The sequence below is a fragment of the Macaca fascicularis genome, chromosome 12, assembly GCF_037993035.2.
Source record: "Macaca fascicularis isolate 582-1 chromosome 12, T2T-MFA8v1.1".
Classification (NCBI taxonomy): Eukaryota; Metazoa; Chordata; class Mammalia; order Primates; family Cercopithecidae; genus Macaca; species Macaca fascicularis.
In genome coordinates this window covers 92,706,053-92,728,899 of record NC_088386.1, presented here as the reverse complement: position 1 = coordinate 92,728,899, position 22,847 = coordinate 92,706,053, and the positions used below count along the sequence as shown (strand labels likewise).

At 39.3% G+C, this 22,847-nt stretch overlaps 1 protein-coding gene across 18 annotated transcripts in view; it reads left to right on the top strand.

Moving 5' to 3' along the window:
• ANKRD44 (ankyrin repeat domain 44) overlaps positions 1–22,847 on the top strand; it is a 321,410-nt gene that overhangs the window by 192,547 nt on the left and 106,016 nt on the right. For all 18 annotated transcript variants that reach the window (XR_010580012.1, XM_005573816.5, XM_015432526.4 and 15 more), the window contains exons 9-10: positions 9,216–9,294; positions 19,315–19,429. Coding sequence is in view for 17 of the 18 variants with exons in the window: in XM_005573816.5 (XP_005573873.1) it covers positions 9,216–9,294; positions 19,315–19,429 (194 nt within the window). In the remaining variant the exon portion in view is untranslated. The remainder of the gene's footprint in view (positions 1–9,215; positions 9,295–19,314; positions 19,430–22,847) is intronic.

The following is a 22,847-nucleotide window of genomic DNA, read 5'->3' as shown; positions in this document are numbered from 1 at the left end:
TCTCTGGTTTTGAAAAATACGATTTCTAAGGTGTAATTTCAAGAATATCACATCAATCTATTTTAATAAGCTTCTCTATTCACTATTAAAATCTTTTATTTTTTTCATAATTTCTTTTTTTTTTTTTTTTTTAAGACGGAGTCTCGCTCTGTCGCCTGGGCTGGAGTGCAGTGGCCGGATCTCCGCTCACTGCAACCTCCGCCTCCCGGGTTCACGCCATTCTCCTGCCTCAGCCTCCCGAGTAGCTGGGACTACAGGCGCCCGCCACCTTGCCCGGCTAGTTTTTTGTATTTTTTAGTAGAGATGGGGTTTCACCGTGTTAGCCAGGATGGTCTTGATCTCCTGACCTTGTGATCCGCCCGTCTCGGCCTCCCAAAGTGCTGGGATTACAGGCTTGAGCCACCGTGCCCGGCTTTTTTTATAATTTCTAATAGTGGTGAAAGATGTGACAAATTTTCAGGATAGCAATTGATTGTCTCGAATAGAGTATAATTTTATGAACATGCCAAGTATGGTGGCTCGGCCTGTAATCCCAGCTCCATGGGAGACTGAGGTGTAGGATTCCTTGAGCCCAGGAGTTTGAGATCAGCCTGAGCAACCTAGTGAGAGCCTGTCTGTAAAAAACTTTTTTATTTTTAATTGTATGACAGAAAGGAGCCAGAAATGAGCTGAAATGTGATTTGACCAAGGAAGAGGACTCATCTACTCGCTGATTTTGAGCCCAGGGAGCTTGGGCCTCTCCAGGCTCTGCAGGCCACTAATAATTCTAGGGGCCATATGATCAGACCTGAGCATTAAAAACAGTAATCTGGTCACAGAACACCAAAGGCAGGAAACATAAAGGAAAATAATCGTATATATGACTTCCAAAAAGGTCTTAAATATTTATATAACAAAACAACAACAACAAAACCTCTAACATGAAATTCAAATAAGAACAACTTAGGGAAAATTTTCTTCAATATACATGATAAGCAAATAGTTAATATGCTTGATATATAAAGAGCTCATACAAATCAATAAGAAAAAGTGATCACTACTAGAAAACATGGAGCAAAAGTCAGATCACAAGCGAGAATAAAAAGTACATTAAGCTTGTGAAAAACTAGTATTACTGGTAATTAGAAAAATACAAACTAATACAAAAACGTACATTTGTGTTAAAGAATGGCAAATATCAAAATGGCTAATAATACCTAGTATTATTCAATGAAAAAATAAAAATGCAATAAAGAAATATCTCATTTTTTAATGCTAAAATGTTATGGTTATGTGTGTAGATGATGCAAAGAGAGAGAAAAATCTCTGGAGTATGTACCAATATGCTAGCAACAATTATCACTGCAGAGAGACAAAATTATGATTTAGGTCATCCTTCCTTCCTTCCTTCCTTCCTTCCTTCCTTCCTTCCTTCCTTCCTTCCTTCCTTCCTTCCTTCCTCTTTTTTTTTTTTTTTTAAGATGGAATTTTGCTCTTGTCATCCAGGCTAGAGTACAATGGCAGGATCTCAGCTCACTGCAACTTCTGCCTCCTGAGTTCAAGTGATTCTCCTGCCTCAGCCTCCCGAGAAGCTGGGATTACAGGCACCTGCCACCATGCCCAGCTAATTTTTGTATTTTTTGTAGAGAGGGGGTTTCGCCATGCTGGCCGGGCTGGTCTCTAACTCCTGAGCTCAAGCAATCCACCCACCTCAGCCTCCCAAAGTGCTGGGATTAGAGGTGTGAGCCACCATGCCTGGCCTTTAGGTTTTTTTTCCTGTATTTGCTTTTGTCTTCTGATTGTGAAACAATGATAATTTTAAAAAATTATTTTTATTGTTATTATCATTATTTTTTTGTTGAGACAGGGTCTGGCTCTGCTGCCAGAGGTGGGATCTCGACTCACAGCAACCTCTGCCTCCCAGGCTCAAGCCATCCTCTGGCCTCAGCCTCCCGAGTAGCTGGGATTACAGGTGTACACAACCACACCCTGCTAATTTTTGTATTTTTTGTAGAGACGGGGTTTCGCCATGTTACCCAGGCTGGCCACCAACTCCCGAGCTCAAGTGATCTGCCTGCCTCAGCCTCCCAAAGTGCTGGGATTACAGGCATGAGCCACTGTACCTGGCAGAGCATGTCATTTTTATATCCAGAAAAACGAGAAAGCTATTTTCACTTTTGGAAAAAAGAAAACCCAGGTGTAGCAGACTTAGAGAGAGCTGATTAGTAGATAACTAGAAATCAATAAAACTGGCATTGGTAAGAGATAATAAGGGAACAGGGGAACGGGGAGGAGCTGACTGAAGGGAGAGGCTTTGGAGAAAGACAATCAGCAAGACTTGGCGGGACATGAACTGGAGGAGTTGAAGACTAATGTAAGGATTGAAATGTGGCAAAGAGGCCAGGCGCAATGGCTCATGCCTGTAATCCCAGCACTTTGGGAGGCCGAGGTGGGTGGATCACCTGAGGTCAGGAGTTCAAGACCAGCCTGACCAACATGGTAGAACCCTGTCTCCACTAAAAATACAAAAATTGGCCAGGCGTGGTGTCTGACACCTGTAATCCTAGCACTTTGGGAGGTACAGGCAGGCAGATCACAAGGTCAGGAATTTGAGACCAGCCTGACCAACTTCGTGAAAGCCAGTCTCCACTAAAAATACAAAAATTAGCTGGGTGTGGTGGCACGCACCTGTAATCCCAGCTACACACGAGGCTGAGGCAGGAGAATTGCTTGAACCTGAGAGGCGTTGGTTGCAGTGAGTTGAGATCCTGCCACTGCACTCCAGCCTGGGCAACAGAGCAAGACTCTGTCAAAAAAATAAAATAAAATAAAATAGGAAGGAAGAAAGAAAGAAATCCAGTGAAGAAAGGTGGTACAGCAGAGTAGTTAAGTATTCAGTTCTGGGGCCAGACTGCCTAAATTCCAATCCTAGCCTTGACTTTTAGTATCTATATAATCATAAACAAGCTCTCTGTGTGTCTCAGTTTATCTGTGAAATTAGGGAAACAATAGTATCTTCTCCATGGAACTGCTGTGAACATTAAACAGCTTTATCACACATAAACCATGTAGAATAATATCTGCCACATGATAAGCACTAGAAAAATAGATGTTATCATTAATGTTCCTTAAGAAGGATGTCAGGAGGAAGAGTAGGCTTAGGGAGTTAAACCAATACATTTAGTTTTTGAGAAGCTGATTTTTAGGTTTTGGTATAGCCAGTCTGAGAAGTTCGATAGTGTAAAATGTGGTGTTCTAGCATGAGAGACTGGTAGAGAACAGAAGAAAAAATGTAGGTTGCTTCATTCACGTAAAGGTGATTGTTGAAACCAGGAGAAAGGGACGAGACCGCCCAAGGAGAGAGTATGTAATGGCACGAGTACAGAAAGTGAGACAGCCCTTTACTCTTAGGATCAGGAGGAGGAGAAAGAGCCAGAGAAATGGATGAAAAAAGGAGTTAGAGGAGACAGGAAGGAGTGTCATGTTTTCATGAAGGTGGAAAGCAGACAGAAAAGAATGGGGCATCAAAGAGACCAAGAAACTGTCGTCCGAGGTTGGGAAGGAGTCTTTGTGTGGGGCTGAAGTCGCTGAGCATGGTGTTGAGGGGGCAGGAAGCACATGGGTGGCCAAACTGTCAATGTTCCCAAAACTGTAGACATCTGTCTTGCCATCCTGGTGTCTGAAGGACATCCTGTGAATCCTTCAAAGGGAGGGAAATTATTGGAACTTAAGGCACTCTCTTTACCAACCTCCACTTAATTAATTCACGGGGTTGTCTGATGCACTTCATTCCATCTGTAAAACATGCCACCGATGCTCTTGGTGCACCCAAGACCTGAGGCTAGAAGGCTACTCTCTGGCACAGCTGCCTGCTGCTTCCAGTTAACTGACCAGTGGTCAGTTCAGATTGGAGAAGGGACTTCAACTGCTGTGATACATTGGTTTTTACAGCCCCTTCTTCCCTTCCACAAATGGAGCTGAAAAGCATAATTCCTTAGTTTTAATATTTATTTTTTGCCTGTGGACTGCTAATCATAACTCGAATATAAGAAATGCCATTTTAAAACTCTGAGATTTGGGTTCATTATGATTGAATCTGTGTAAATAGGATTTTGAATCAAATCTAGCCTTCATTCTCAGTCTCCCTTCATCTATTCTGTTTGTATCCTCCGATTTCCTAATTCTCTTTGAACCCTCCTTAGTTATTCCAGATCCACTCTGGATGCATGGATCATCTAACATTTCCGTAGAGCCATCCTGTCTGACTCTGGAGGTAGCTGTCTAATTAAAGTTGTTATCTCCCTGTACCACATTGCTCCTTGGATTTTGAAAGTGTTTGTAGATTGCAAGACAATTTGTATTTGTTTAGATTTTCCAAAGGTTGAGGGAAATAGCATATTGAAATGCAGCCAGTACCTACCCACATGTTCACTTTGTTTTTCTCTATTCTCACAAAACAGTAAAAGTTATGTCTTCATGAGCAATTAAAAGATGGATGGGAAGAGGAGGAGGGATGTGTGTTCAGCCTGCATTTCACAGTTCCTCATTTTACTTAGATTGATTGACTCTGGCTCTGTTTTTTGACTTCATAATATGAGTTTAATTGTGATAAAATAAAGATATACTTTACTGATACAATAATCCACTGATGGTTTACTTGTAATTTGTAAATAGGTAGAACATGAGAAAGTATAAAATATTTTTTCTTCCCCATTAGAGACCACATTGTAATTTCTGTAGCATCTCAAGGCTCTTTTAGTAAGCTTTCAAAGTAAGCGTTAAAGAAGGCACTAGACATAGAGCTGTGCTGGATACGACTTAGAAAGACAGACTCAGAAATTGCCATTGCCAGGTTGTCTACCTCCTGGTCACTGACATTTAGCCTGTGCATGGTCTCAGTTCTTTTCTATCTGTGGGCTCTTAGATCATTTAGCTCTAAGAGATGGGAGTTGAAACATGTCTGCTTGAAGTGGATCAGTTCCCTTCTCTGTATGTACCAGGACCAAATTATGGAATAGGTTGTGTTGGAGAAGTTGAAGGTGAAAACTGGAATAGGCAAGAGTAGGCAGTGATAGGGACAGAGTACTTAGAACTTTGGAGTAGTGGGGAAAAGGAGAGGAATGAGTGAGCCAACCACATTCCGTCTCTCTTGCCCATAGAACCATATGAAACAAAACAAAATAAATTGGACTATGTATGGCTTTTTCACACCAGTATTTTAGATGGCTCTTCCATTGAATTAGGAAGACTTATTGGGTTTCTCACCTTATTTGACCCCACCCCTAACCCCAGGTTGGACTTAGTGTTATCCCATAGAGGCTTTATGGCTCTGTAGTAGGGCCACTGAGCTGCGTGACCCCAGGGGTGTACCATGCCACAAAGAACATTATGCTTTCAATACCCTGGGGAGTAACAATGTCTGTAAATTTAGGGAAGGTATATGGGATATTGGAAGATGAGGAAAGAAGGCATTAGGAATAAAGGAAAAAAAGAACAGATTTCTGAGGAGACTGGTGGTCAAGAAAATATAAACACTCCTTTTAGTTCAAAGATTAATCTTCCTTAGGCAATGCTGAGTTCTGCCCTGAAAGAGTACTAATATCTGTCATAAAATATTTTAATCCTCAGTACTTTTCCTTTATGACTTGATTATGCCTAACTCAATAGAAGTGCTTCTTGCTTAATTAAATGGATTATCAAAATAACAAAAATTTCAAAGCCCTAAATTCTATGGGAAAATGTAGCTAGAAAATTGGAGGGAGACTAGAAATTAAGAAAAAGATTTTCATAAAAGCTTTGAATAGATGGAAGAATTACACATATTCTCTCTTTTGAGAATGCAAGGAATGTTTTATCTTTGTGTGCAGTTCTAGGAATAGTAGCAACAGCCAGGACCCCTGCATGATAAATTTCAATTTCTCAGATCATGAAACTCAGTAGGGTTCCCTAGTCTCAATTTTAATATTCTGAGTTCTAACTTTTAAGGGCTAAATAAAAAGTATTACCCTTTTGAGTTTCATTGGTTTTCAATAGCTTTTTGAAATAATGAGCTCCCTTTACACGCATATCATATGAACAAAGCTGCCCCAAAATGGCTGCCATGATACTCTTAATGCTTCCTGTCCCAATTTCCCCACCTTATCTACCTGTTTCCCTATGTGAAGAAAAAAATATCAGCTGTAGCCTGGACTCTGGCTATAAATGAATCCAGGCAAAGATATGCGAATATGGATGCAAAGCAATTGTCACCACTGATCATATGGCTGTTCTTTGCATTTTACCTAACTTTGGTCATCTCCATTTGCTTGTCCCTTTACCAAAGGCACAAACACTCTCAGAGAAAAGAAGGTTGTGGTGTTTGCTATCCCTGAAATGGGACTGGCTTTGCCCACCACACACTTCAGAGATCACTTCTGCTTTGTCTCTCTGCCTGCAACTTAGATAGCTACCACCAAGTTGGTGGTTACCCCTTGGTAAAGCCTTTAAGCTCCTTTCTAGGCATGGAAAATTGCTTAGCTAAATAGTGTGAAGATATTTTATAAATGCTGAAGTATTTATAGCTTTAGATATATTTAATTAATAATTACTTATGGTTTCATATTAAGAGGAAGCACTGGAGCAAAATTTAAAGAAATAGCTCCACCTAGGGACAAGTTAATGCCAACTCCACAATTTCTGCCTTCTCTCTCCTTAGTTATTTATCTTGAAGTGTCATCACTTTTTAATTGGAAGCAGGTGTTTTAAATCCTTATTCCAAAGTAGTTCCCAGGTGTTTCAGTCCTTAGAACTGTGTGCAGTCCTGACAACTAAGGCCTAGCTCTGGAATCAGATAACTTTTAGGAGCTCTCCTTCCCGGTGTGTCTCATGGTCAGCGATGGTGTTGTATCTTATTCTCTTGACTGCTCCTGTTTTTCCTCTAAAAGTATTATCAAGCTTCAACTCTCCTTTCTCAGTCTGTTCTGATTCAGGTTATACTCATATAAGATGGAGAGAAGATCCTATTATTTCTTTTCTTCCCACATCTACCTGAGAACATTGAATTACAATGATATATGCTTTTTTTTTTTTTTCAATTAAGATGAACTTACTGTTCTAATTAAATTTTTTTTCTTGGCACAGACTATGTGTAATCCCTTTTTTATTTCTAAGAAATAGACTTATAGAATATAATAAAATTCTTGTGTTAAAACCTTGGTTTTATAACCTATTTTAGCCCACAGTCCAAAGCAGGGGCTAAAAATGGGACCCTCTTACCCCAATTGTAGTTCAGGGTTAAGGTACAGAGGTACAGAATTCATATTTCTTTTTCTTTTTTCTTTTTTTTTTTTTTGAGATGGAGTCTCGCTCTGTCACCCAGGCTGGAGTGCAGTGGTGCAATCTCGGCTCATTGCAAGCTCCGCCTCCTGGGTTCATGCCATTCTCCTGCCTCAGCCTCCCTAGTAGCTGGGGCTATAGATGCCCACCACCACACCTGGCTAATTTTTTGTATTTTTAGTAGAGACGAGGTTTCACCATGTTAGCCAGGATGGTCTCTATCTCCTGACCTCATGATCCTCCCGCCTCGGCCCTCCAAAGTGCTGGGATTACAGGCGTGAGCCACCGTGCCTGGCCCAGAATTCATATTTCTAGCAAGAATCCTGGGTGATTCAGACGTAGGCAGTCCTCAGTCCACTCTAAGAAATACTTACCTAAATTATTATTTGTTTTCCAAGATGGAGTTTTTAAAACAGTCATTTTAAAGTACAGATATTTGGATTTCATCGCAAAATGAACATGCATTTTTTAAAACCTCGTATTTTAACCTCAAACTTAGAGAAATGTTTCCTCTGAGACTTAGAAAAATAAGTGTTACATAGATTTTTTTGATAACAATACTTGGATGAAAATACATTCTCTCTATTGGAGATACTTTTATTCTAAAATAACAGTAATATTTTCTTTTGGGCCTATTTTCAGAATAAATTCTGTAAATTACTATTTCTTAGTTACATATGTGGTACCTTGGTATTTAGTATAATGATGATTGGTATATAGATGTTGTACATTTTCTGTGTTTTGGCTTAATCTCTGTCAGGAACTTTCATAATTTCTATCATGAATAGTAAGAAATACATGAATTCAGCACACATTCCCAGCTGATCATTCAAAAGGCAATTTCCTAAAAAGTTGCATGCCTTAGTCCTGTAACTTCTAATGAGTTGAGTGAAGTGAGAGATTCTCTTTTGGAACAATGAAAAATTATGGTTTTGTTTTTGTTTTTCTGTTTTTTTCTTTATTTACTTTCTTTTTCTTTTTTCTTTTTTTAACTTTTTTTCTTTTTTATTTTATTTTATTTTATTTTAAAAGTGATTTTTTTAAAAAATGGAATTGTAATGCAGGGAATAGTGGAGGGTTCCAGATCAGGTTGTTTTTCTTTTCTTTTTTTTTTTTTTGAGACAGAGTCTCACTCTGTCACCCAGGCTGGAGTACAGTGGCACAATCTTGGCTCACTGCAACCTCTGCCTCCTGGGTTCAAGCAATTCTCCCACCTCAGCCTCCCCAGTAGCTGGGATTACAGGCATGTGCCACCATGCCTGGCTAATTTTTGTATTTTTGGTAGAGATGGCATTTCACCATGTTGGCCAGGCTGTTCTTGAACTCCTATATAAAATGATCCGCCTGCCTCAGCCTCCCAAAGTGCTGGGGTTACAGGTGTGAGCTACCGTGCCCCGCCTCAGGTCAGTTTTAAGAGTTGCAGTGATTCAGAGCCATTTGGTCAGCTTCAGCTTAAAGCGGACCATGCAAGTTAACACATTTGTCTTTTTTGTGTACTATAGACAAAGGTTGAAAAAAGCATCTTGAAGGAAACTTCCTTCTCCAGTAGATCACAGGAGAGGAATAAAGGTTTCAGATGACTGTTTTTCTAAGCTTTTAAAAAATGTGATGTTATGCAATAACTTGACAGGTCATGTGCATTTTATCTTTTCCTTTCAAAATTATCTTTGCCTCTTTTAATTGTTGATTATACTTTTATTTTATTTTATCTTTTTTAGAAGAATGTCATTCTATCACCCAGGCTAGAGTGCAGTGGTAAAATCCTAGCTCACTGCAGCCTCATGTTGATCATACTAAATAAATAAATAAATAAATAAATGTTTTCAGAGCATTATTAGCAGTGTCCATAGGGGTGTTTCAGATTGGTGTCACTGGCTCATGAGCACCTCCATTGTTTTTCTCTCCCTCTTTTTTTTTTTTAGAGTAAAGATGGCAAAAGTCCCCTGCACATGACAGCTGTCCATGGAAGGTTCACACGGTCACAGACCCTCATTCAGAATGGTAAGAGAGATGCTTCAGTAGTGTCATTATTTCAATAGCTTCTTGTTGTGAATTTGGCTATCAGTTACCTGCATATGAAAGTCAATGCCCTGTTTTGGAGTTTTAGTAAGCATGCAATTACACAATTCTTTGATGTACTTTGCTAAAAACTGTTCATCAGACATGTCATCAACATCCACCTTAATAGTAAAAACATAAAGCCATAGTATCACAGTCAATTTGGAGTCAGGCACAGAGCATGAGCTTGGAAATTGGAAATGATATATTTATATAGACTCAAGATCCTGTGCTTCTCACTCTGAAACTAATAAAGGTAAGTAGCATTCATTTTCTAGCAACAAATCTGAAATATTTTTAAATTTTAGAGTTCACTATAGTTTCCTAAGTTAAAACTTATTAAGCTAGTTGGGCAAAAGTAGGAAAAATGAGATAACTCAGAGGAAAAGCAGGTAAGGATGTGATATAAAGGATCATAAAATCACAGGCTTAGACGGGGCGTGGTGGCTCATGCCTGTAATCCCATGCACTTTGGGAGACCGAGGTGGGCAGATCACCTGAGGTCAGGAGTTCAAGACCAGCCTGACCAACATGGTAAAACCCTGTCTTTACTAAAAATACAAAAATTAGTCAGGAGTGGTGGCAGGCGCCTATAATCCCAGCTACTCAGGAGGCTGAGGCAGGAGAATCGCTTGAACTCGGGAGGAGGAGGTTGTAGTGAGCCGAGATTGTGCCATTGCACTCTAGCCTAGATGACAGTGTGAGACTTTGTCTTAAAAAAAAAAAAAAAAATCACAGGTTTGACAGAGACCTGAGAAAGTCACATAATATAGTAATATAGTAATTTTCCGGGCTCACAGCGAAAGGTATACTTGAACCATCAGGTTGTCACTGAAGTCAAAGTACTAGGGAGTATCAGTTTGCATCTGGTTCATGTTAATAACATGGGGTCATGGCCAGCAGCATCTGTGAGTGGGTTGACTTTGACAACACAACTTCTATTAGCAAATCTTAGAGATGATTTAAAAAAAACAAAAACCAGGTTTAGTTCAGATTTTAAGCTGACATTCCAGGTCAATCCAGCAGTTCCTATTTTTAGTTGACCCAAACTTCTACTTCTCAAAATTCTGATATTAGTCAATTTCCTTGGACCTGTATTTTTCTCGTCTATAAGACTTTCAGATCACATACACTTGAATTACTAGTGGCACTGAGTTATGTCTTAGGCACGCAATACTTAAAACAAAGAAGTCATTTGACATTTGGATGGAAGACCAGCCAGTGGAATTATGCTTAGGAAGCAAAATATCTGCAGCAAAGCAAGGGAAATGTGTAAGCATTCTAGTGAAGCTGTAGGGGAAAAGAAATCCTAACAAATTTCCAGTGAGCCAAGGAAGGTAAAACAGAAATTAACTGTGCAATACCCACTATTCCTAATTTGAAATATGTGCTATGCCTTTGACATTCATTTTGTTGAAAAGGCCACTGTGTTTTATTTTGCTGAATGTAAATAAAGGAGGCTGGGAGGAGTGACCCTAGTCTCTTTTGAGCACGTCTCTTACGCCACTGTATCTCTCAACTGTTTTTCGGAAATAATGTCCACCCCCCTTTAAAAACAAACAAAACTTTTAGAAACAAACAAAACTTAAACAGGTTGGTTCCCTTTTAGAGCAACTTCAAGCTCCAGAGACAAGGTTGGAGGGAAAACAACTTATCTCCTTCTAAGCACTGCCTTCCCCGCAGGTTCATCCCTGTGTGTCAGGCTGTGCTGGTCATCTCCATGACGCATCTCCCCTCTGTCCTGCTGGCATGCTTACAACAGTCCCAGGGGACTGCTGGCAGCTTTGACCTCTCCAAGAGCCATGTGGGCTGGAAGACTTCCATGTCCTCCCTTGCTAGACTTTTTTTTTTTTTAAGACACTGTCTCACTCTGTTGCTCAGGCTGGAGTGAAATGGGATGATCTTGGCTCACTGCAACATCTGCCTCTTGGGTTCAAGCGATTCTTGTGCCTCAGCCTCCTGAGTAGCTGGGACTACAGCTGCGCCACCATGCCCAGCTAATTGTTGTACTTTTAGTAGAGATGGGGTTTCACCATATTGGCCAGGCTGGTCTCGAACTCCTGACCTCAAGTGATCTGCCCACCTTGGCCTCCCAAAATGCTGGGATAACAGGTGTGAGCCACCACACCCTGCCGTTGCTAGACTTTTGAGCTGGGGGAGACCTAAAAGAGACCCTGTCTCTTATCCTCTGTGTTCAGGGGATCTTTGTTTCAGAACCTCCCTCATTCTTGGTTGTCCTGGCATCTTGCTTATGGATTGGGTGGGGTCCAGCGGCCTGAATTGGTAAGGATATAGTGGCTATAATATATAGCCTATTATATATAATGATAAAGCTAAGTTATAATGATAAAGCCAAGTGTTCACAGTGTGCCAGGCACTTGGCTAAACACCCCTTATAAAGCCTTTCAACCACCCTATGAGAAAGAGGTACTATTATTATCTCCATTTCAAAGATGAGGAAACTGAGGCAGAGAGGTTGTCACTTGTGTCTGGATAAATGGCCAGTATGTTGTGGAATAGGGATCTGAACACAAGCAGTCTGACATCAGAGACTGAACTCTCAACCACCACTCTTATAAACATGACCTCCATAAACCAATAGTGTTTTAAAAAAAATTCCTTTTAAAATTGAATTCTGTTTACTCTGAGAGTCACTTATATTTGAAATAGAGTTTTCCCTGTAAAAGGATGCTTTGGTATTTTCTTCTCTCAACTGACAGTTTTTTTGCATTCATAACACATGTGAGAACTGTGAATTCTTCCATTTGACATTTTTTTAAATGCCCTTGGGGAGAAGAAAAGGAAGTTCTTTTTTTACCTCCTGTTCGTTGGCTTCCTTCTGGGAAGAATCCTGGGCTGTTGCCGAGACCCTCCCTCTCCAGAAGCTCATGCCCCTAGGGCCTGGTGTCAGTCCCCCCGAGTGGGACATCACCCACAGGAGCCGCTCTGTCCTCCAGGACCACATGGGCACAGCATTTGGCTCCCCGAAGCGACTAAACGTGCTACTGAGGAATGTTTTTTGTATTTATTTGTTTTGTTAAATTGCATTGGTGTTTGGACTTTGAATAGCTTTCTCTGCTTCGCTGACTGCTCTCCAGTCAGGATTACTAGTTTTCATAACTTTGTTTTTCCAGAATCATCCAGCTTTGGTAAGATAATAATGAAAAAAACAAAAAAAACCCCACTCTATTTTAGTTAGTAAGCAAAGACTAACTCTGCTATCCAATCACATTGTTTGTTGTCTGAAGCTGTGTTGTCACAGCGAGAGAGGGAAAGGAACTGAGTGAAGACACCATGTGGTGTCCGGAGGCATTTGACCTCACCATTGGCCCTAGGCACCCCCCTCAGATGTGGTCCAGCAGGTTACACAAGTTCAAAAATGATGTTTTCTTCACAGAAGCTTTAAAAATAAATAGAGTTTGAAAAGGAAGAGTCAAGTTCTAGGTTAGGATGAGTCAGTGTGAGATTTTTGACCCTTTGGCTCACAATACTTCCAAGGCAACTTAATAAGCTGACCATTCTTGTTTGTGCAGTGAAAAACTAATTTCAGATGAATGCTTAGAGAATGCTAATTAATTATCCTTTCTGACGTTCTCTGCATACATCTAAACTGGCAAATATTTATTTTCCTCACTGGTTGTCAATGATCAATCACCAATATTTAACTTGCAACCTTCAAATGACAAACAGTAAAGATATTTCATTTGCATTTCAAGCAAGTTTTAAAAATTTTCAAATGAAAATGAAAAGGTTTGTAGAGTGATTGTAAGATAGAAATGCAGTTATGTAGAGGTGCTGTTTAAATAGAAAACATGTTTTCAGATAACAAATAGAGAGTCTCTCTTTTATTTTTCCACTAAGTTATGATGTTCTCCTTATATATATATGTGTGTGTGTGTGTGTGTGTATATATATATATATGTGTGTGTATATATATATATATTTTTTTTTAGACGGAATCTCGCTCTGTTGCCCAGGCTGGAGTGCATCTCAGCTCACTGCAAACTCTGCCTCCTGGGTTCACTCCAGTGTCCTGCCTCAGCCTCCCAAGTAGCTGGGACTACAGGTGCCCGCCACCACGCCCGGCTAATTTTTTGTGTTTTTTAGTAGAAACGGGGTTTCACCATGTTAGCCAGGATGGTCTCGATCTCCTGACCTCATGATCTGCCTGCCTCAGCCTCCCAAAATGCTGGGATTACAGGCGTAAGCCACCACGCCTGGCCTCCTGAAATATTTTAAATGATAACAAAAGCATATATGGACAATAATTATCTTTCTTTCTTTGAGATGAAATCTTGCGTGTAGCTCAGGCTGGAGTGCAGTGGCACGATCTCAGCTCACTGGTATCTCTGCCTCCCGGGTTGAAGAAATTCTCCTGCCTCAACCTCTCAAGTAGCTGGGACTACAATCGCTTGCCACCACACCTGGCTAATTTTTGTATTTTTAGTAGAGATGGGGTTTCACCATATTGTCCAGGCTGTTCTTGAACTCTTAGCCTCAGGTGATCTGTCCACCTTGGCCTCCCAAAGTGCTGGGATTACAGGTGTGAGCCACTGTGCCTGGCCAGTTAACTATATTTTTACAGTTTTAAACTGACTTGTAAAATGAAAGCAACGACTACAAGAAAAAACTTTTATCAGCTCAGACCCTCTATTCCACCCTTCCTGATAGTTTTCACTCTTCCCTTTCTCCACCCAATTTTTGGCATATTTGAGACTGGTAAACCTGGAGGCTCTAACACTTTTTAAGAATGGTTTGGTGACTCTTGGCTGGGAAGGATGTGGATTGATAGAGTGTTTGTCCAGATCTCTGCAGTCTGGGGATCTGTCCCATATCTCCCTGGATCAGTTCGACAGTTGGGGCTTTTAGGCAGACCACCATGGGCAGCTCTGATACGGATACGTGCACATTGAATTGCTCTGAGGTATCTATGGGAACGAGGTGGCTGCCTGTCTCCAAAGCTACCATCAAGTCATAAAATGAATTGATCTCAACTGGACACTTCTAATTCAGGCCATAGTTAACTGTCTGTTGAGTCCCTAGATGATCACAATAACTAGCTTTCTTTTATTATTTTTCCTGATTATAAGAGTAGTACATGCTCACTGTAAACTAAAATTAAGTCATGAAAGAGATTCCCTGTGGTCCCCACCAATGTGTCTCCTCAGCCCTATCCCAAGAATTTTTATTGGCAGCTTGGTGACACTTCTGGATTTTTCTATGTATTTAAGAATATATGTAAAGATATTTAATTATTACTTTACAAAAGTGATCATACTTTATTATTTGGACAATTCATTTTAAAAATAAGGCCAGATGCGATGGCTCACACTTGTAATCCCAGCACTTTGGGAGACTGAGGCAGGCAGATCACTTGAGGTCAGCATTTAAGAGCAGCCTGACTAACATGGCGAAACCCCATCTCCACTAAAAATACAAAAATTAGCTGAACGTGATGGCATGCGCTTGTAATCCCAGCTACTCGGGAGGATGAGGCAGGAGAATCACTTGAACTGGGGAGGCAGAGGTTGCAGTGAGCCAAGATCGTGCCACTGAACTCCAGCCTGGGCAGCAAGAGCGAGAGTCTGGCTCAAAAACAAAAAACAATAAACAAAAAACAAAAAACCAAAAAAAACCCAAAATAACAACAACAAAAAACCCCACTGTAACACAGAAACAAAGATTTGAAGAAAGATCAGTATTTCTATTCAAGTTCCCATTTATAGTTCTCTGTCCCAGGCAGTTAAAAAGGGATTCCCTTTTTGTAAACAGCTATTAAGTTACAAACCCCTAAATGGGCAAACTTATCCGCAGCAAATTGATTTTCAAACAAAATTCTACACACGGAAGTCTTGAGAGTAGAGGGACGCATCCAAAATCCTGTGTGTACTAATTGGAGTTTTTGAAACAATTGTCCCCTTCACAAAGCACACACATTTTGGTAATCATTTCACTTTGTAGCAAATATTCTTATACTCTAGCCCTGCGTTTTGCCAGTACACCTGGCTAGAAAAAAGCATTGTTTGCTGAAAACAAATGTTGGGGAGTTATTAGTTATAATGGCCAATAGTAGGATTCATTGGAATGAAGGACCATATAGATGTGATGAGGACCTTATGGACGGTCTTATTACAAGGAACAGTGTCCTGGCCGGTGATGCTCTTTCCCCAGATCTGAGAAGACTCTCAATGGCTTCTTTTTGGCACAGTGCTCGAGTATACTGCTGATGGGAATGCTAATGGGCACAGCCTTTCTCAAAAGTTTGTTGCCAGTATGTATCAAGGGTCTCCATACTTTTAGTCCAGTAGTCCTACTTTTAAAAATGTTGCTGGCTGGGCGTGGTGGCTCACGCCTATAATTGCAGCACTTTGGGAGGCTGAGGCAGGTAGATCACTTGCGTTTGGGAGTTCGAAACTAGCCTGGCCAACATGGCAAACCCACATCTGTACTAAAAATACAAAACTTAGCTGGGCATGGTGGCAGGCACCTGTAATCCCAGCTACTTGGGAGGCTGAGGCAGGAAAATCATTTGAACCTGGGTAGGGGAGGTTGCAGTGAGCCAAGACTGCATCACTGCACTTTAGCCTGGCAGACAAAGCGAGACTTCATCTCAGGGGAAAAAAAAGGTTACTAAAGGAAATCATCTGAAATGTAAAGACTATTTGTAAATATGTTCATTCTTGTGTTTTTCTTAATAGCAAAGATTTGGATATGGCCTCAATGCCTATTAATTGGGGACTTGCTAAGTAAATTCTCTAGATACTGATATTATGTAGTCATTTACAATTATATTAATGAAAAAAATTAATGACATGGAAAGGTTTGTAATGTAACATTAAAGGAGAACATAGAATTAAAAAACTCTTTCTACACCAGGAACTCAACCGTGGGAAAATTCTACACACACATACACACATACACACAACTGGAAGGAAATATTCCAAAATACTAGTACTGACTATCTTGGATAATCAGTGAATTTATAGATGACTTCTGGTTTCTTCTTTATATTTCTATTTTACTGCATCTTCTAAATTTTCTACAATAAGAAAATACTTTCTCAATCAGAAATAAGGTGCTTAAAACAAATGTATCACCTCTTTCTAGATTGATTGAAGCCATTCATGTATTTCTATTTCTCAGGGTTTTATATTACTTATCCTAGCATATATAGATGTGTGTATATGGTTTAGATGTCAGTATTGTGTGTATGTTTATGGACATACACACAAACTTAGAAAAATGAGCAAAAGTCATGAAAAATAGTTTACAGAAAAAGATAAACAAATGGTCCTTCTGTAATTATGAAAAGATGTTCAACTTCCCTCATATAAGAGAACTTCCCTTATAATAAGAGAAATGCAAATGAAAGCTGCAGAGAGATTCCAGCTCTCACCCATTAGACAGCAGATATTCAAAAGCTTGATGAGGCTATAAGGAGAAGTGCTTCTCATACTGTGCTGGTTAGAGTGCAAAATTGCACAGTGCCTACAGAGAGAAATCTGGCAAAATCTAACAAAACCACATATTAATTTTCCCTTTGACCTAGATATCTCCCTTCTGAAACTTTACCTTGAAGATACATCTAACAAATATGAAGCAACATACTTATGAGATTATTCACTGCAGCATTCCAGATAATAGCAAAATGTTATTTACAACCTAAATGCTTATCCATAGGACATGAATGTACTAAACTAGTACGACTGTGCAATGGAAAACAATAAAACTGTACAAAAATCAGGAAGATCTCCAATAAGTCATCTTTAGAAGTGAGTTATAGGATATACTGTTAAGTAGGGGGGAAATTCCTTTTTTTTTTTTTTGCAAAGAGAAGCACAGAAGCATAAACTAAAACTAATGAAAATGATTACTATAGGATGTGTATGAGGGTGAAGAGGAAGGGATAAGAATGAGTAAGCCTTTTCAAAAATATTTTAACTTTTGAAATGTAAGTATTTTACATATTATTAAAATATGTAATAATATTTTATTATTAAAATAAAATAAAACCCAGTGAAAAAATTTGAAAGCAAACAGAATCAAATGAACCTAATTTATATTGATAATATAAGCACACAGTAAAAAATTCAGATAAATTTTGAACAAAGTACTCCCTACATATGCTAAAAATTATTGTGGAAAAGTCTGTTGGGAAATCAGATATCTGCACAGTCTCAAAGTATCACCCCACAGATTGCTGGTTAATTACAAAGGGGAAAAGATATTTTTGCAGTAAGTGTACTGGCAGACACCACCTTAACCAATTAAAAAAAAAAGCCTTGTTTTTAATTGTGGTAAAATATATATGACATAAAATTTATCATTTTAACGATTTTTAAGTGTACAGTTCAGTGGTATCCAGTGCATTCCCACTGTTGTACAACCATCACCGCCATCCATTTTCAGAACTCTTTCTTTTCCCAAACTGAAAGTTGGTACCCATTGCAAGTAGTCAAACTTTGCATCGCCTGGTAATGTGTGTGCTAAGAAAATGCAGTGGGAAGCACGCATCTGCTCTGGGCATTATTGCCAAAATGTTTAGCCTGAATCTAATAATGAAAAAACCAAAAGACAACTCCAGAATGCAGAGCGTCTGACACAACTCGTGGTTTGGCCTCCAATAATATCAACGACATGAGAAACTTTAAAAAAAAAAAAAAAAAAAAAAAAAGCCAGGAGGATTGTCTTGGATTAACGGAAACAAAGAGACGTGACAACCGAGTGCTATCAGGGTATTTTATTGGATCCTGGATTAAAACAAGATAACTGTTATAAAGCACATTTTGGGGACAGTCTGAGAAATTGGAATATGCACTAATATTACATAAAATTATTTTATGAATGTTAAATTTCTTGGGTAAAATGATGGAATTGTGGTTATGTGCAAAAATGTCTTCGTTCTTAGGAAAAACATACTTAGTGGTAAAATGTTATGATATCTAACTTCTTAAATGGTTCCTCAGATAAATGAATGATGAATAGACCATTGTACATATACACACACACACAAAGGGAAGAGGAAAAAAGAAATTTAGTGAAATAAAAACTGGGGGAAGAGAAGGCAAAATAAAACATAATGACAATATTACTAAAAGAAGTATGGATGATTATTGTCATAGTTTTTATAAATATAGGCATTTTCAGTCTATTGTATATGCTTTTACTCATTTTAGTCATAATATTAAAATATTATAAGCTAGATCATCAAATTACATGAAATCATTTCCTGAACTCTCCATCCCCTTTGGTTCTTATGTTATAGGTCTTTAATTCAGGAGGGACAATTAAAATTAAACATGTCTTCAGAATTACACTTTATGGGATTTGAATACATTGTTCATTCAGAGCAGGTGTTAAGTTGTGAGATTTGGATCCTTAACTAAGACAATATGGAAAGATTTCTCAAAAGCATTTCTTTTTATTTTTCTTTTCTTTTTTTTTTTTTTTTTTTTTGAGATGGAGTCTCACTTTGTCACCCAGGCTGGAGTGCAGTGGCGCAATCTTGGCTCACTGCAACCTCCGCCTCCCAGGCCCAAGGGATTCTGCTGCCTCAGCCTCCTGAGTAGCTGGAATTCCAGGCATGCACCACCACGCCCAGCTAATTTTTGTATTTTTGGTAGAGACAGGGTTTCACCATGTTGGTCAGGCTGGTCTGAAACTCCTGACCTCGTGATCCACCCACCTCAGCCTCCCAAAGTGCTGGGATTACAGGTGTGAGCCACCAAGCCCAGCCTCAAAAGCATTTCTAATAGACTTCTGTCTACGCAGATCTACTACTACTACTGCTGCTTCAGAGGGTGACTTGTCCCCTTTAAAAGCATTCTTGTACTTCAAAGCAAAGATGCACAACGGGAATAGGAAAGAAATCAACATTTGGTTGATACAAGAGACTAACTGAGAACGTAGCACCTGAATCAACCTGAATCCTTGCGTTATCCTGTATTAAAATATCTTTTTCAGGAGGTGAAATTGACTGTGTGGATAAGGATGGCAACACTCCTCTCCATGTGGCTGCAAGATACGGTCATGAGCTTTTGATTAACACCTTAATAACCAGCGGAGCTGACACAGCCAAGTAGGTTACCACAAAAATACGGTGGAATAATTGCCTCAAGTGGGAATACTGCTGAAAAGATTCTTCCATGCAGTAGATAGTTCCTATTTATCCAGCTTAAGGTGGATCTGTACCATTATACTAAATACAAATTACATTTTAAATAAATTAAGTGCCTTTTAATGACAGAGGCAAAGAAGAACCAATTTTATTTTTTAGCTTCATCCAAATGAGGTCTATTTCAGTGGTTTTGATTAAGGAAACTTGAAGTTTATTCCCAACTTTTCTTTCTAATATTCTTCTGTCCTTCCCAATGCTTAATATTAAACAGGAAAAGTAAAACATAACTGAGCCAATTCAAAATTTATTCAGAGTGCTTACTCAGCTTTTCTGTTATAGAGTACAATTGAGTCAATCTGCTATGTAGGGAAGGGGGAACCTGACTTCATTTTGAACTTCAATTCCACAAAAATACATAAAGCATCTATGCTGGGTGCTATGGGAGATTTCAGAAGATGTAAGTTATCTAGTTTCAAGGAGCTCATAATTTTGTTCAGGGCCCAAGACCCACTTAAGTCAAAGAACTGTGCAACATCATATATCATAAAGTTCTAAATGAAGCAGACTTAAGTGGCAAATGTTTGGTGTAGACAATCTGTGTCACAGAATATAGACAGGGAGGAGAGAGCTCAAAGGTGGCCAGTGTTTTCTGAAAAGGCTTCAAGGAGAAGATGAATTTTAGCTAGGCTTTAGGGGCTGAGAATTATCTGAGTACAGCTAAGGGTGGCAGCCATCCCAAGCAGGGAGGAAAGCAGGAACAAAAGAGGCAAAGACTCCACACCAGGGAAGAGCTTGGCCTGACAGAGTAGAGAATGTGGTGATGCTATGCGCCACCCAGGGGCAGGACCCAGGGTGGTTGGGAGCCCAGGGTTTGGTGGGTGCTCCCTTGAGGCCAATCCAAGCTGCTTCCCTTGTGAGCAGTGTGACTTTAAGCCCCTTGCCTCATTGGAAAAATTGTAGTAATACTAAGACTTATCTATAGGTTTGTTATGAAGATTAAATGACTTAATTACTAGTGAAGCTCTTTGGTATCTGGTAAGATCTATATGAGTTCTACAAATACATCTGCTAAGGTTATTAAAAAGATAACCCATGTTAAAAGCTCTTTGAACAGTGCCTGGCACATAGTCAGCTATCAATATATGTTAGCTATTATTTTATTATTTAATAATAGTTAGTAGAACTAAATTAAAGAGGGCCTTCAATCCCTGAATAAAGAGTTTAGCCTTGATCACAGAGACTGTGTATAACAGTAACTGAATTTTTAGAGGAAAAACCATATGAGGGCAGTGTATCTTAGGAATTTTGTTTTATTTGTCAGTTTTGTGCAACACAGTTGAAAGTCTTATACGAGAATGAGCTAAAATTGAAATGGTCTGGGGAAAATGTAGTGGGATCATGAAATCAGATTCACAGAGGGCCAGGTATTCTGGACTTAAAATGAATTTTGTGAAGCACTCTGGTAGATTGGCAGGATATAATGGTTTATCTTCATCAGTCCAATATTAAGTTGAACTGGGTTCCAAACACCTCCCAGTCTAGCAATAGAGATAAGAACAAACACAAATGACTGTGTATTGTGAAGTTTGTTAAGACGGATGTTTGTCCCAGGCTGTGGGAACAGAGTGAGAGAGAGAGACACTAATTTTCTGGATCCCTGAGAAGAGACAATGTTGTAACAAAAGGAAGGATATGTAGGACTTTGCTAGATGGACAGAATCATGGGGTAGAAAGAGAAATGGGAGCAAGAAAGAATATCCCAAGAAGAGGGAACAGTCGTTATAAAGACATAAACATGTGAACATGTTAAAAGCACATTTCTAAAGCTGGGTCATTGGATGTTTGGTGGGTGGAGTGGAAAGAAATGAGGTGGAAAGGCTGGAAGAGCCACATCTCAAAGGACTTTGCAAGTCCTGCTAAGGAATTAGATTCCATTCTGAGTCATTCGGAAGCTGTTAAAGAATTATAAGTGGGTGTAGAACAGGTTGTGTCTAATGATCCCATTTGTGTGTAAGAAGATCCCTCTGATAGCAGTCCAGACATACTGGAGGCGGTCCAGACGTATTGGAGGCAGTCCAGGCTAGAAACGCTTGGCAGCCTCTTGCAGATGTCCAGGGAAGAAAAGATGAGGTCTTGGGCTAAAGATGAGGCTGAGGGATGACAGAAGAGGAGAATGCTGACAAATAGTATTAGCAGTGGGATGTCTTTTTACAGAAGAGAGGGGAATCTGCTGTGAGCCAAAAGAACTTTTTAGTTGGGATGTTGTAAGTTAAAATAAGCCTCTCAGTTTTGTGGAAAGAGCTCTACACTAAGATTCAGGATGCTCTTACCAGGTTCTGGAGTTCCCAACCAGATTGTGGATGTCCAAAGCTAGAGACTGCAATAAATGCTCAGTGTTAATTAAGCAGAAAAAAAATTTAGGCACCAACTGATTTTACCTGTAATGTGTTAATATTTTCAGTGGTATTTTTTTCAGCTTTGGGTTACTTGGGAAATTTTAGCCAAACAATTACGAATGTCTGATTTTCTTCTAGACTTGAATCCATTTTAGGAATAAAAATAAGCTGGACCCAATAGTTACTTTAAATTTTTCCGTAAAAACCATTTAATTCAATATGATTGAAATTCATTTCCTTGTAATTATTTTGCTTTCAATTTATGGAAACACAGACCATGTAGCAAAAATGCCTTAAAAATAGCATTGTTGTTCAAGTAGCCTTTTCTTCCATTGTCTCTGCTATGTCCTAGGGACACAGATAAGGGAAACATTGTCTCAGCCTCAAAGAGCCATGTCTGCTTTCTTTGTCACAATGAATCTGGGGATGCGACATGCTACCTTCAGTGACAATGGTTCCTTAGGGCAGTGATTGTATGTGTGTGTGTAAGTGCCTTTGTGTGTTTGTGTGTGGGGGAGAATGGAAACCACCCTAGGGCAAAATAACAAAATGAAGGGAAGAGTAATTGGAGAAGATTAAATTTGCCAAAAGCCTCTCAGAAAATCACTGTTCTCTGGGTTCCTTATAGAATTATTAAAAAGGAGAAAAATAGGCCTTTCATAAATAAGTGAAAAAACAAATAGCATTTGTGGAAAGAACCCATCTTCATTCATAAGCAATATAGCCAAACGTATTTAAATTAACTCTCTATGACAAGTTTTATCATTATTACTTTCTTACGAATTTATTTGAATCTAAAGTAAACGTCAGCCCTTGACTAGAATGTTCTTTGTTATTCTTTTTGCTTCTCTGAACTTTAAGTCAGAGTCACTTCCTATGGTTTGACTCAGTGCTCATGCAACTTTACATAGTGTCAAAGCCGTTTGGTTTATCTTCTTTAATTTTGTTAGTTTGGGGATTGTCTCCAGGATTTTAATTTGCCT